Raw genomic sequence first — 14,378 nt, forward strand, 5'->3', positions numbered from 1 at the left:
ACTATGCAGCCTCCCAACCAACATTTGGGGTTGCTAGCATTAATGGAATGTTGCCACAATCCCACAGAAGACACTTATAACAGCAAATACTCATGAGCGCCTCCTTAGTAAGGATCTGCCCTGCTTGCTGGGAAAAAGGAGTAGATTTAACTGTGTTGGTAGTGCAAGTCACTCTCAAAACACTTTTTTTTAAAAAAGTGAGAATAAGCCTCAAGGCAGAGACCAATACTGTTTCTAGGGCTTCACAATTCACACAACCTTCTTCCCTGTAGCAGTTTCATCTACTTATTGACATATCAAGCTTTCAACCTCATCAAGGTAATAACTAATGCATTCTTTCGCAACTACTGGAAATTCTGAGAGATGGCTGGCAACAGAGCTGCAGTTCTTGCATGCCATTCATGCATGTCTCAATTTTTAAAATTTGCCTTAGGGCAGAACAATCCTGTCCCTGCCCAGGGAGTCATTAAAGAACTATTGCATCTCTGCCAGCTTCTGCAGATCAGGGAAGAAGGAGGGGGCGGTGTTAGGAGTTATTTTGTGCTCCCCTCACCACTGTACCAGAGTCCAGGCCCCTCTCTGGGAGCTGGCCTGACATAGGATCCAATGGATCCTGTAGCCCCTGCCCCCAAATGGTCCATTTTCATGCCTCCACTGGCTACCACCTGCTCAGGTGAGGGCTGGGCCTACATCACAGCAAAACCCTCAACAGCAGGACTCCACTGGCAGAAAGGGGTTCATCCTCTATCCTAACCCACCTATTGAGCTATCAATATTGAGGAGGATAGGGAAGGATTTCAATCTTAGTTTCTTCTCAGGTTTTTTTTGGTAAAATACTCACGGCAATATTGGTGGTAGGAAGCATTCAAACAAACAAACAAACAAACAAACAAACAAACAAACAATGTATGAATTTGAAAAGTGAAACAGAAAATATGTCTTGCCAGGAGTAGGAAAGTAATAACTGAAAAAGCATGGACACCTGCAGGAATCCCCCCCACCCTAGATTCTGGCAAAGTATACATACAAAATACATAAACATAAATCTAAAGACAGAAAACAAGCATTTTGTATTCAGGAGAAAGACATTTTCTTGACTTTTGAACTGCTTTGCTGCTCTGGAAGGGAGCAACTGAAATAGTCTTTAGCTTTGTTGTGATCCAAGAGGGAGGGAGTATGTACATGTTTGACTGAAAACCCAAACCAGTCAATGACAAAATAATCAGATGAGTAAGAGGTGCTAGTAACTTCTCAGGTTTGTTTGAGGATTATTATTTTTTGAAATGTGTACAGGGGGCTGTGGAGTTGACCACAGCAGTGGCACGTAGGAATGTATGGGTGATTAACCTTCCCTTCAAGTTGCTTTTTGCAGCAAAATCCACCAGTCTCAAGGGTCCTTTTTTCTCCCATGGGTGAGAAAAATAATAATACAGTGGTACCTCAGGTTACATACGCTTCAGGTTACAGACTCCACTAACCCAGAAATATTACCTCGGGTTAAGAACTTTGCTTCAGGATGATAACAGAAATCGTGCTCCGGTTGCGCAGTGGCAGCAGGAGGCCCCATTAGCTAAAGTGGTGCTTCAGGGTAAGAACAGTTTCAGGTTAAGAATGGACCTCCGGAACGAATTAAGTACTTAACCCGAGGTACCACTGTAATCACACCCTCTCCTCATAATGGCTGCTAGTATGAACTTCAGTCCCAGTTTCCCTTTCAAAAAACCAACACCTCAGGAGACTAGACTGCAGGGTTGTTGCCTCCCTATCCCACTCAAACACTTCTGGGATACTTTATGGGTCCGTCATAAATTCTTTCAACAGGTCAACACTCTCTCAGCAAAATAGCCCCACACCTAGCAATGTGAATACAATAACGATGGGGCTTTATCTGCGCTTGCATCATGGAGCAACTTTTAAATGTTTACAAAGCGGGTGTGCTTACGTCACATTTTTCAATAATAAAGTAAGACCTGAACTATCAACTCTTGCCTTTACTGCTACCTGTTGTGTTTTGATAGGCACACTACTGCCTAACCAGGGCCTAAGCACTAAACTCCTGGATTTCTGAACTGTTTTCCATGGGCAGCAACCTCAACTCAACCAGGAGAACTAAAAACTAGCTTTAAAAATGAAACTGAAAACTCTGTCTCCAGGCAGTGACCATGTCACTCTATATGGCTAGCTCTGCTTTCCTAAATGTCAACTGCACCTATGACTTCATTTATTGGCTAAAGACCCTGAAAGGCAGTATAAGGGTCATTTCTCACAAAACCAGCAGGCAGAATAATGCCTGCACATTTTGCCTCATATCTTGAGATCTACAAGACCTAGAGACTTGCTTTTATTTTTTATTAATGACCGTAGGGGTTCTACAGCTCAAATAGGGGACTTTGCCCCCACTTCAGAAACCAATGCCTCAAAGTCAGTGGAGCCGATAAGGAAAAACAGTCAAGTGGACTGGAAGTGATAGGCAACTCAGAAGGAGTGCAAAACTAGCCAGCCTACCTATGTTACCCGCTTCAACTGGCAAAGCTGGTCTTGACTGCTTTGTAGAAAAAAAAGGCTACTATTGTACGACAACTATGCATTTCTACTCCGGTTTAACCTAACAAATTTGCAGATTCTTACTCACTGCAATCAAAGTGGATCTTTAAGGTCTGCCTGAAATTGGCACCTGTTTCGCTGCAATTAGTGTGGCTCAAACTATGGTAGATGCAAACACCCCAAAATTGTTTGGTGGCTGCAGCCTCTGCCAACTCTATAGATGCGGTAGCCCTTTCAAACTCAGTAGGAATTATTATATACAGTAATATATAAAGCACCTATGGTTTTTTCCTATGCACTGTACTGAGGGATTGAACACCACAGTATGCATCGATGGCCTTATAAGCTATTTGACAAAACCAAAAATGAAAAAAGAATGGGAAGGGGAGGGGGAGGGGGGAGAAAGCAGATCCAAGCATTAATGCTTCATAGTTACATAAACACAGAAAGAAAATTATGCCTAGAAATTGCAGTGCGGCACACTGTAAAGCACATTTGAAGCAGATTTCACATTCCCACCACCCCTCAAAGTATTCTGGGCACTGTCGTTTACCCCTCACAACATTATAATTCCCAACACCTTTAATAAACTACAGTACCCAGAAATCTTTGAGTGGGAAAATGTGATTTGAATGTGCTTTAAAGGTATAGTGTGTATCCAAACCATGTTTCTCCCCAGCAACAGGGAAAGACAAAATTACCTGCCTTGAGGTAAATTTTCACTTGCTTGGGCACGTCAGAAGATTTTCCTCAGCGAGAACCACAAATTCACAAAGAGTTTGGGTTTGTAAACTAGGGGTGCGTACTATGCAGCCAATTAGAAAACACAGGTTGAAATATACTGACAATCCTCACAACACACACACAAACACAGACACACACAGTTTCCTGGGCACTTAAGTGGGGGGTGAGGCAGCAACCGTGTGTCCAGGGCATAAAGCCTAATCATTATGGCACCATTTGCAAGTTCTCCCACTTCTCACTGTTACACTTTATACTGCATACATTGTTCATGTTTCTCTAGTGTTTGAGCTGTATTCAGCACACACTGGTCTTCTCATCATGTTAGTGTGTGACCGCCCCTGCTTAAATTCTCTTCATAATAATAATGTTACTGTTAGCGGTAAATCCAGCCATGGACTTATGTCACTCAGAGTCTTGAGGGCCAAACTGCTCAGCGCAGCACTTAAATTTCATTTAAATCATGCATATTGTTATGATTTTAACTGTAGGCCATATTGAGGATTTTTATAGTGGAAACACATAGGAATTTGTTTTAAAGCAAACAGAATAAAATTAAATATGGGCTATCTTTATAGCTTACAACTTGAAAATATGTTTTTTTATTCCTTATGAGTAAAACTTGATATATTTTTTAAACAACAACTCGATTAAACTTGGGAGGACTACAAGGGTCTAGGTAAAACGGTCCTGGGAGCCAGATCGGGCCTACCGGCAAAGCAGCTGGCTGCAAAACGAGATTATTCACATTATTATTTGTAGATCATCTTCATTAACTAGGCTAAACCACATGTGTTCTCACTACTCGTCATTCTAGTTTTACAGCATAGTGTTTCACATTTTGTTTGAACTAAACATGGTCCATAATAATAATAATAATAATAATAATAATAATAAACAGCTAGTAGTTGAAAAATGAAGGTATGCCTGTTGTTTTAGTTTTCTTTCTCCCATGCCATTTCTGGCATGCTTGAGGATCTGTTAACTTTGGGCAGGATTTACCTAACCACCCCTGTCTGCACAAACCTTGCACAAGGATTTCTGCTTGCTCAACAGGACTCTTCACTCACACACACCCACTCCTAGAAATTGGCCTTGGGGGTGCAGGAACCATCAGAAAAGCACGAGGGCGGAGGAAAGGAGGTATAGCTGGCAAGCTGCAATGCTTGCACATAAGAATAGATTGTAATAGCATGATTAAATATTTTCAGTCTGCATTTTTTACAGCATCTGTAGGTGTCTACACAGAAGTAAAGCCTGCCGAGTTCAGTGAGACTTTCTCCCAGGTAAAGGAATATATGGTTACAGCCTTCATTAGATTCTTATTTAAAAGGGCTATTATCCCTGGGACCTTCTACCAAAAGCAAGTCCCATAATAGTAGTGCAGAGCAGTGTGTTACATTTAGACCTGGGAAACTTGAGTTGAAAACCCAGCTCAGCCATGCACAATGTTGTGTAAGTCATTATTACTAAATCTGCTATTTCCTAATCTGTAAAACTGATACTACCTACGATTAGGGTTCAGAGTTTGATAGGTACAACAAGATTTGGCCAATTGGTTAAATAATCTATTATTTTTAAAGCATTCATGTTCTGATATCATAATAACTATAAACATCCACAAATACAACACTCAGGCCAGCTTTTTTTTTTAAAAAAATGTTAGATAACCCTTACTGTAAAACAAAGGGACAAGGGTGACGCTGTAGGTTAAACGACAGAGCCTAGGACTTGCCGATCAGAAGGTTGGCAGTTTGAATCCCCGCGACTGGGTGAGCTCCCGTTGCTCGGTCCCTGCTACTGCCAACCTAGCAGTTCGACAGCACGTCAAAGTGCAAGTAGATAAACGGCGTTTCCGTGCGCTGCTCTGGTTTGCCAGAAGCAGCTTGGTCATGCTGGCCACATGACCCAGAAGCTGTACGCTGGCTCCCTCAGCCAATAAAGCGAGATACCGTATTTTTCGCCCTATAGGACGCACCGTACCATAAGGGACACCTAGTTTTTTGGGGGGAAATAAAGGGGGAAAATTATTTCTCCCGCATGCGCGGGGATGGGGAAGCCCGAGCTTCCCCCGACCCCAGCCCCCAAACAGGCAGCTCTCCGCAAGCCGTCGGAGCCCAGCGCTGGCTCCCGCTGCTTGCTGAGAGGTCGGTGAAGCCTGAACGCGCTGAGCTCAGCGCGGGCAGGCTTCAGCATGCAGGCAACTCTCCGCAAGCAGCGGGAGCCCAGCGCAGGGCTCCCGCTGCTTGCGGAGAGGTGTGCGAAGCCTGGAGAGCGAGAGGGGCCGGTATGCACCGACCCCTCTCGCTCTCCAGGCTTCAGCGAAAGCCTGCATTCGCCCCATAGGATGCACACACATTTCCCCTTCATTTTTGGAGGGGAAAAAGTGCGTCCTATATGGCGGAAAATACGGTAAGCGCCGCAACCCCAGAGTCGGCCACGACTGGACCTAATGGTCAGGGCTCCCTTTACCTTTACTGTAAAACAATACTGAGTTTGAGCCGGATTAAGTTTTCTTTAATCTCATTAAAATCAATGAAATTTACATTAGTCATGCCTATCCTAAACTCACTTAACGGGGAGTAAGTCCCAACTGAACTCAAAGGGGCTTACTTCTCAATATACAAGTACAGGATTGCACTGCCAGTCAGAACTTAAACTGGACCTGATCCATTAACTTTAGAAAAGACTGCAATTAATCACTTTATCACACTTTTATTCTGCCATTCCAAGGAGCTCAGGGAGGTGTACTAGTCATTAGTACCTAATGAGCTTCCATGGGTTTGTGAAGATTTGGATCCGAGATTTCCTAAGTCTGTAAACATTATAGACAGAACCACTGTTGACTGTCTACTCTTTAACTCTTTTCAAAATCAGCATTTACCTACGTATTTACTTAACTGAAACTCGTGTGCAAACCTCTCCTTTCTGCAGATAAAAACAAATGAGAAGGAAAATACATACTGCGATAAGGGAGTTTGCAAATAGTATCACTGGAATTGCTTCTTCTCCAGGTATCAGAAGAGTTTATGCTTGCTGTCACAATTCCATTCTGTAAAGTCAGCTTGTTCTCAGATGCAGATGATATTGAGGCATCGTCACAGCGCCACCACAGTGAAAGATCTGAGTCACAATCCACCACTTTCAAGGGATTCTGGGATTTGGCAGTTTCTAATCCAAGGCACTTTTGGGACCCCAAGTTAAAAAGGCGATGCTGGGAGACCCATGTCCATAAGGTCTCTTCTGCTCCTTGGCAGTCTCCTGTTGTTATCTGCTGGTTTTTAACTTGGATGCACTTGTTGGTTTTTTCATGGCGGATGGTGAAGACATTGTTATCTGCGTTAGAAAAGAGGCATATGCTTTGGTGAGTTTTTTTCCTGTGATTTGCAGTGGGGAAACAATACTATACTGGAGGTACATTAAGAAAATGCTTCCTAGAAAGTACTACCACCAACTAAATGTGTGATTCTAAACATGTACAGTAATTCCCAATACAGAAAGTTGCTGCTCTGTAAATTTACTGCTATGTAAAATGTACTCCAACTATAAATTTGTTAAGCCTGATCAAGGCTGAGCTGATCAGGGTAACTCATCAAATAAATGGGCAAAGGGAATTGATAAGGTTTGTTTGTTGGCTGGTTTGGTGTGTGTGTAATTCTAGGTTTATTAGAATCAAATGTATTGTTTAGAAACAATAGGAATGTGTTCATTAGAACTTTTTTTTTAAAAAAAGTCTTATCTATAACTTATAAAAGTGGAAAACTTTTTAATTTAGCATGAAGTGGTAAGTTACCCAAGTTGTGTAAACCAGGGGTCCTAGAGCTTAAATCATTTATCACACCTTAGGGACAATAGAACACAGCTCACTTTTACCTGGAACAAGGAACCCGTGGCATCCAGATATTGCTGGAATACAGCTCCCATTAGGCCCAAGTGGCATAAGCAATGGACTAGGATGGTGGAAGTTGGAGTCCAATATCATCTTGATGGCCACAGGTTCCTCTTTTCTGACCTTGACTTTTATTAGTCTCTAGATACGACGTTTCCCAAACCTGGGTCTCCAGCTGTTTTTGGACTACAATTCCCATTATCCCTGACCACTGGCCCTGCTAGCTAGGGATGATGGGAAACCCTGCTTTAACTTTTTTGAATTCCAAAGTAGTTGCAACTCATTGTGAAATTTATCCCAGATAGCCCTAGGCACCTTGACTGAAATGGAAGTAAATTCTGTGATGAGCAAATCTTATATAAAAGCACAAGCTAAATTGTGTGGTTTTTGTCTAATTTACACTAGAGCAAACAATCCCAGGGGACAGCCATGTATGGAGATGGTTAAACCTCCTTTGTCCTGTAGGAAAATGTGTGTTTGTTACATCCTGTATGTGTGTGTGTGTCTATTAAATTACTGGTACTTTTTTTTAATAAAAAAAAAAGATCATAGTGTCGAAGTAGTAATTGCTCTGTTAAATAAAGCTATGGAAAACAGCAAGTTAACTGGGACATAAAATATTTATTCAGAATTCATTAACATGAATGCTGGAATTTTATATACAAAAGCTTCTAGCTGGAGAGAAGTATGTTTGTGCACTCACAGCCCACTCAGGGCCTATTCCTTGGAGTCATGCCTCCAGCAATTTGCTGGAAGAAAACAATTGTGCTGTGTTTTATGCCTTCAGCTGAAATGCGCTATGCAAGTTCTATTTCATTTCTAAAATGTCACCCAGTGCTGGAGCAGGCTGCTGAATACTCAAGAAAATAAACAAACAATACCCCACCCAACCCCTCATGGATAATTCTGTGGAGAGGGGGGGGGGGCAGCATAAGAACAGTCAGTATTCAATCTCTTAACTTGGCATTAAGACATGAGCACAGGAATAATAAATCGGCCTGGTGTTCAGTCTTATTGGGAGTGCAATATTCTCTTTATTTGATTTGATTTATAGTTTGCAGCCTTTGGAGTGTGTGTGTTTTCTGTAGTTAGACAATATAACAATAAAGTCTTAGTACTGTAGTTCCTAATTTGCAACTGATTATGGCATTGATTTTTAATAAACTTTCCATAACTTTTGTTTTTTAAACAGCCAGAAATTAACTAAAACCTTATCGCTGACATGGTGTATAGTATAATAGCTTGCTTCATTAAATGAAGGGGTAGGCAGACTTAAGAGCTCCATCTTATGGCTGGCAACACATTCTAAAATGTCACTTATGAAAAACAAAATAATAGCACCAGAAAATATATTTTATGTAGTACACTATTTCCTCTGGCACACAATAATCTCTTTACTCTTCATGTTTCCTGAAACTGCTGAGACTCAAGCTTACTTGATCATCAGAAATCTGAGTCATGTGATTTGAATCTCAAGAGGAATCCACTCCTAGCTATAATCACCCCTCATCCAGCATTAGAAGTGAGCACATCGATCCCATGAGGTTCAATCCTGTCACATAAGTATTTATTGTTTATCATCTCCGCAAGCTCAGCAAGCTAATCCACACCTCAACACCATTTTAAACCACACACCACTCACAAAATGTAAATGCTAAACAACCAAGTTTCTAAATAGATAAAGAAGAGGATCAAGAAAGCAGTATTTCTCCTGCAGCTGAAGAAAACCCAGTAACCAGAGAGGAACTAATTCAGAGTGTGATGCTGATGACGCCAAGGTTGCAGGTTCGATTCCTGTGTATTTTCTGGCATTGCAGTGGGTTGGACTGGATCAGGCTTCCTCAAACTCGGCCCTCCAGATGTTTTGAGACTACAATTCCCATCATCCCTGACCACTGCTCCTGCTAGCTAGGGATCATCGGGCCGAGTTTGAGGAAGCCTGGACTAGATGATCCTCAGGGTCTCTTCCAACGCTACAATTCTATGATTCTCCTACACGTCCAACCACAAGGGGTTTCCTATGATTAACAATGTCAGCTAAGGTAGCTGGAAAGTGCCTCCATCTTAAAATGTTTTGAAGTTCTCAAGATTTTCTGCAGACAGATATAGGACAGCCTGAGTTGTTTATGTGACAGCAGTTAAAACTAACCCCACTTAACAGAGTTGCAAGGAAAATGTTAAGACACACAAAGGATTTTTTTTAAAGAGTAAACTACATATGGTAGCAAACATCACATCTTGGAATATAAATGATGGAGCATTATGAGAGTCCTTCCAATGGTGCAAGCAATGATAAGAAAATAATTATTGTAAAAGGTAAGGAGAATTGTAGGCATGGGATACTGAATCGGACCATTGGTCCATTGAGCTCTGTACTCTCTGCACTGACTGGCAGTGGATCTCCAGTGTTTCAGACAAGGGGGCATTACCATTGCTACCTGGAGATGCAGACTGATGCATTTAACGAAGCTAAAGCAAATGTTACAGATACAATGCCTAAATTCACAGAAAAGTTAAACCCAGAAAGGCAACAAGTCACTTGGAAATGGGACTGCAACACCTTGAGAGGCAGAAGCAGAATAAACTATTCAACATAAGATAAATTATTATGCATGTATAATTTGTACAAGTTGATGTATAAACATGGACTCCTCTTTTGTGTGCAGAATTTATGTTACCTTGGAAAAGCTAGCGAACACACAAGCACAAGGACAGCAACAGCAGTTAAGTCATGCCAACAAAGAATAGACTGCCTATAATCAGAGACAGCATGTTTCTGATCACTGGCTGTGCGGAGAAAACATCATGGGGTGTCTCTTTCTGTCACGTCCCACTTGCAAGCTTTTCTAGTTACTGAAGAACTGTGAGGTTTCAGCCTGAAGTTTCAGCCACGAACATTAGGTTATGTCATCCTCACTCAGCCTTCTGCAATATGGATATAATAGAAGACGGGTCTATTCTACAGGGCTGTTGCAGCTGTGCTAATGAATCAGAGGAGATACTATGTAATTCTAATGTATCAGCATCACCTGGCTGGCCACTGAGTAGAACTCTGGGGTGCTGCAAATGCTATATACAGTGGTACCTTGGGTTACAGACGCTTCAGGTTACAAATGCTTCAGGTTACAAAAGCTTCAGGTTACAGACTCCGCTAACCCAGAAATAGTACCTCTGGTTAAGAACTTTGCTTCAGGATGAGAACAGAAATTGTGCGGCGCCTGTGCACCAGCAGCGGGAGGCCCCCATTAGCTAAAGTGGTACCTCACGTTAAGAACACTTTTTGGTTAAGAACGGACCTCCAGAACAAATTAAGTTCTTAACCCGAGGTACCACTGTATATGCGCCAGTCTCTCACACTTGTTTCCCTCCTTTTCAAGGTCAGAGAAGAGTCTCACCCACAGCTGCCCCGCACTGTGCTGTGTAATGCACCTGGCTGCTATAGCAGCCTTGTTGCCAGCCTTGAGCCAGGAAAGTCACCTGAGGACTGTATTTCCAGCAGCAGTGGGACTGGTCGGTGCTCTGACAGCACCATCAGCACAGGGTAGATGAGAACGAGAACAAAGCAAGCATGTTATTATCCACACACACACACCCTGCCCTTCATCTGCACCTGAGTGCCACTTCCCTTAATTCCATGGGGAAATGCCTGTCATAGATACAGGTTCTTCAAACATGAGAATTGTAAGATATGTATCTTAAGATGGGCAAACTCCTCTGCAAAAGCGGAAATCAGCTCCAGCAATCACAAATATTGTCTATAGGCAATATTTATTTAGTTATAACTTAGAGCCTTACGTTCCTAAGACCTAAGTATACAGAGACATCACATCACCTCTTTGTAGTGCAATAGCTGTCAACATTGCAGCTTTACTCCCTTTGTTCTCTTCTTTCTCTTACATCTCTTCCTTTACTACTAGTTCCTTTACTTCCTTCCTGTTCTATCAGACAAAACCAGTAACTTCTGTCTAGAAGAAAAAACAGCCAAAAGTCTTGTCATATCAGGATGCAAGCTAAAAGGAGTTATAGAAAGGAAGCACACTGAAAAAAACTGAGGCAGTAAGTTCTTATTTACCCAGAGCGGTCATTGAAAAACAGCCTCAACAAGTATTTATCACCCCTTAAGGGGTGAGGTGCCTGAAAATTGCTAAAGATCCCCAGACCTCAATGTGTTGGAACCTATGGTAAATTGAAGAAACAATCCCTGCTATTATGCTATATTAAGGCCTCTCGCATTGTAGCGTGAGCCAATTTAATGACTAGCTTGGCAAGTTTCTCCAAGTACTTTTGTACTTTACTTTTGCAGGCTTTTATTTAGTTATTTCATTAATTAGGGAAATGTATATTCTTCCCTTTTCACAGTGTGGTCTCAAGTTGGGTTCTAACCATCATGCCTTGAATTATTTGCAAGTATTCCATTAAAAAAATAAGTTTGACTGAAAGCTTTTGAGTGTATTGGAATATAACATTCAAACGCCATTAAGGCTGCAATCCTATACACACAGACCAGGAAGTCAATGGGGCTTACTTCTGAGTAGACATGCATAGGATTGCACTATAAGGAAGCTTTCCGTCTTCTTCAAACATTTACTTTAGCCATTGGGAGAAAAACTGGGATGTTTATGCCGTATTGGCCTGAATACAAGCCTCACTTTCCCCCCAAATTCCAACTGTGAAAATCAAGATGCCTAAACAACTACCACTGCATAACAGGTAAAGATTAAACAGGTGCAGGTGCTATTTTTGCACCATGGAAATGCAGTGAAATGAAAAATTGTGCCCGCTAAACTTTTGCAACCTTCTTTTAAAGCAGACATTGCCAGAGGTGGAGGAAGTGCCTCATCTCCCTTAGGAGAATTTGCTCTGTTGCCTGGAGGGGAAAGAAACAATCAACCTTCCTCCTGACTGTAGCCACTGAGCTCCTCAAGGTAGTTCCAACCGGTTTGTGGAATTCCCCTTCACCCACCCACGAACTGTCCTTTCTTTACTGTGAACTGGGTGGCAATTGGAGTCAGGCCAACCTTTGAGCCCCTGAGTCATGCTGCGGAAGGATTCTATTACAGAGGCTCCCCGGAGCATATAAACAACTCCTGGAGAAAGAGCAAAAAGGGTGTGTGGGAAAGCCGTTGGAAAACGGAGGTGAAAAATGCACTTGGCAATCGGGACAACAGAAGAGGAAAAACGAAAGTCTTTCTTGCCCCGCCCACTCCAGCTTGCAGGATTAAAGCACCTTCTACCGCAGTAGCTGCTAGAGGAAATCGCCTCCACCCTATTGGTGGAAAGTAGGGCTCGAACTCCTACTGACTCGGATCTCGAGAAGCTACGCTTCTTAGTTGACAGGATAAAGGTGCTCTGCAAACGCGCTCGCGTTTTATATCCGTACTTCCCGGGGTTCCAGGCCGGAGCCCTTGGACGAAATGTGCAGGTTGCCCAGCTAAAAATAAAACACGGATTTCTGTCTAGTCACGGTTCCTTTCAAACGTAGCTCCTTCTGTCCAACGCAGGAGAAAAGAAGACATCCGTCCTACGCATCTGGGAAGACAAATGTGCTTTCCCACCCCCACCCCCGGGTACTTCAGCAGGGGAAACCCACCCACCCACCACAGGGGAAAACCCCACTCGGGGCATTTCGGTTACTTCAGAAAATGCGGAACAAGCGAGGCACACTTTCAGTTTCGCAAGGCTTCGCTTCGGCGGTGCTGTCAGGGCTGACGTCCAGGGCCCCCGCTCGGCGCAAGGAGCGGGAAGGGGGCGTCCCAATGCGGTGCAGAGCTGGCGGCCCCCCCCCCCATTTTGAAGTAACCGAAATAACACGCGCGCGCACATTAGCAGCTAAGGGGCCGCCCGCCCCCCTTTAGCAAAAAGCATCTGTTAAGTCTATGGAATCTAACTGCGCCAAGGTGTGTCTCTTCCAAAAAAAACCCCCACCCCTCTAAGAAACTTGCACCGCGCCACAAGGAGGGGCTTCTCCCCAACAACCCTCGAGAACTTTGCGCGGGTTTTTTTTATTTTTTCCCGCCTTGCGGGGTTGCGCCAACGTTGGCTGGCACCAGGTTCCTCGGTCCCCAGACCGGGCGTAAAAGTGCGCGGCCAAGTTACCCGCCAGGCTGCGGTTCTTTACCTGGGGAGCAGCGCGCGCCGCAGCACAGCAAGGTGGCGAGCAGCAGGGGCGGCAGCAGCAACAGCTGCAGCCCAGCTTCCCGGCAGGTGGTCGGCAGGAAATGCCGGCGCGCCCCCCTCCTCATCCTCCCCGCAGCGGACGGCAAAGTTGCAGCGGCAAGTGCGTAGACGGGCGGGCGCGACCGCCGCTTTCCCAGAGAAATGCTGCTCCTCTTCTCCTCCTCCTCCTCTGGGCGCTTCCCAGGCGCTCGGTCCCCGTCGCCGCCGCCGCGCCAATGACAACGGAGTGCAACCTATTGGCGGACGTCCAGGCCAATCAGGGTTTTTTTTCGCCTTGCCCTGGTGTTAAGGCGCAAGTTGTTGCCAGGAGAAGACAGGCCGAGCAGTGCGCGCCGACGGCGAGGAGTTGCTATATAAGCGCTTGTATCTCTCTCTCACACCCACGCCTTCGCCTTAAAGGGGCCTACGGCTGTAGATAAGGCGACGTCCCGCGAGGAGAAGTTAAGATATCGAAAGTAAACAAGCTGCAACAGAAGAGTATTGCTCTGCAAGAGAGATGAACCCCAATACGTAGGAGTTTTAACGGTTTAGCAGCGAGGTAATAGGGCTGACAGAATATAGGTGCTGGGGTGCTTGATGAAGGTGGTATATACTGTATAGAATCATAGAGTTGGAAGAGACCACAAGGGCCATCGAGTCCAACCCTCTGCCAAGCAGGAAACACCATCAGAGCACTCCTGACATATGGTTGTCAAGCCTCTGCTTAAAGACCTCCAAAGTAGGAGACTCCACCACACTCCTTGGCAGCAAATTCCACTGTCGAACAGCTCTTACTGTCAGGAAGTTCTTCCTAATGTTTAGGTGGAATCTTCTTTCTTGTAGTTTGGATCCATTGCTCCGTGTCCGTATATAAACAGTGGTTTTTTTTCTGGAGGGACGCAGGGATATGCACCCTAAACATTTTGTGAATCTTTGTACTTTTGTCCATTTACTGTATTTATTTCCCCCGATTTCAACTATAAAATGGTGATTTTCTTGAGTCAAAATGAGAGTACCCCTAAACATTTTTAAAGAAAAAAAGCACCGT

At 43.8% G+C, this 14,378-nt stretch overlaps 1 protein-coding gene across 3 annotated transcripts in view; it reads right to left on the bottom strand.

Moving 5' to 3' along the window:
• The window catches only part of LOC309517794 (lymphocyte antigen 75-like), a 74,366-nt gene extending 60,814 nt beyond the window's left edge, over positions 1-13,552 (bottom strand). For all 3 annotated transcript variants that reach the window (XR_014213259.1, XR_014213260.1, XM_082197327.1), the window contains exons 1-2: positions 13,293-13,552; positions 6,250-6,621 (exon numbers count right to left, since the gene is read on the bottom strand). Coding sequence is in view for 1 of the 3 variants with exons in the window: in XM_082197327.1 (XP_082053453.1) it covers positions 6,250-6,621; positions 13,293-13,416 (496 nt within the window). In the remaining 2 variants the exon portion in view is untranslated. The remainder of the gene's footprint in view (positions 1-6,249; positions 6,622-13,292) is intronic.
• Positions 13,553-14,378: the final 826 nt, after the last annotated feature.

This window comes from Podarcis vaucheri (assembly GCF_965113315.1).
Source record: "Podarcis vaucheri genome assembly, chromosome: 1".
NCBI classification, from domain to species: domain Eukaryota; kingdom Metazoa; phylum Chordata; class Lepidosauria; order Squamata; family Lacertidae; genus Podarcis; species Podarcis vaucheri.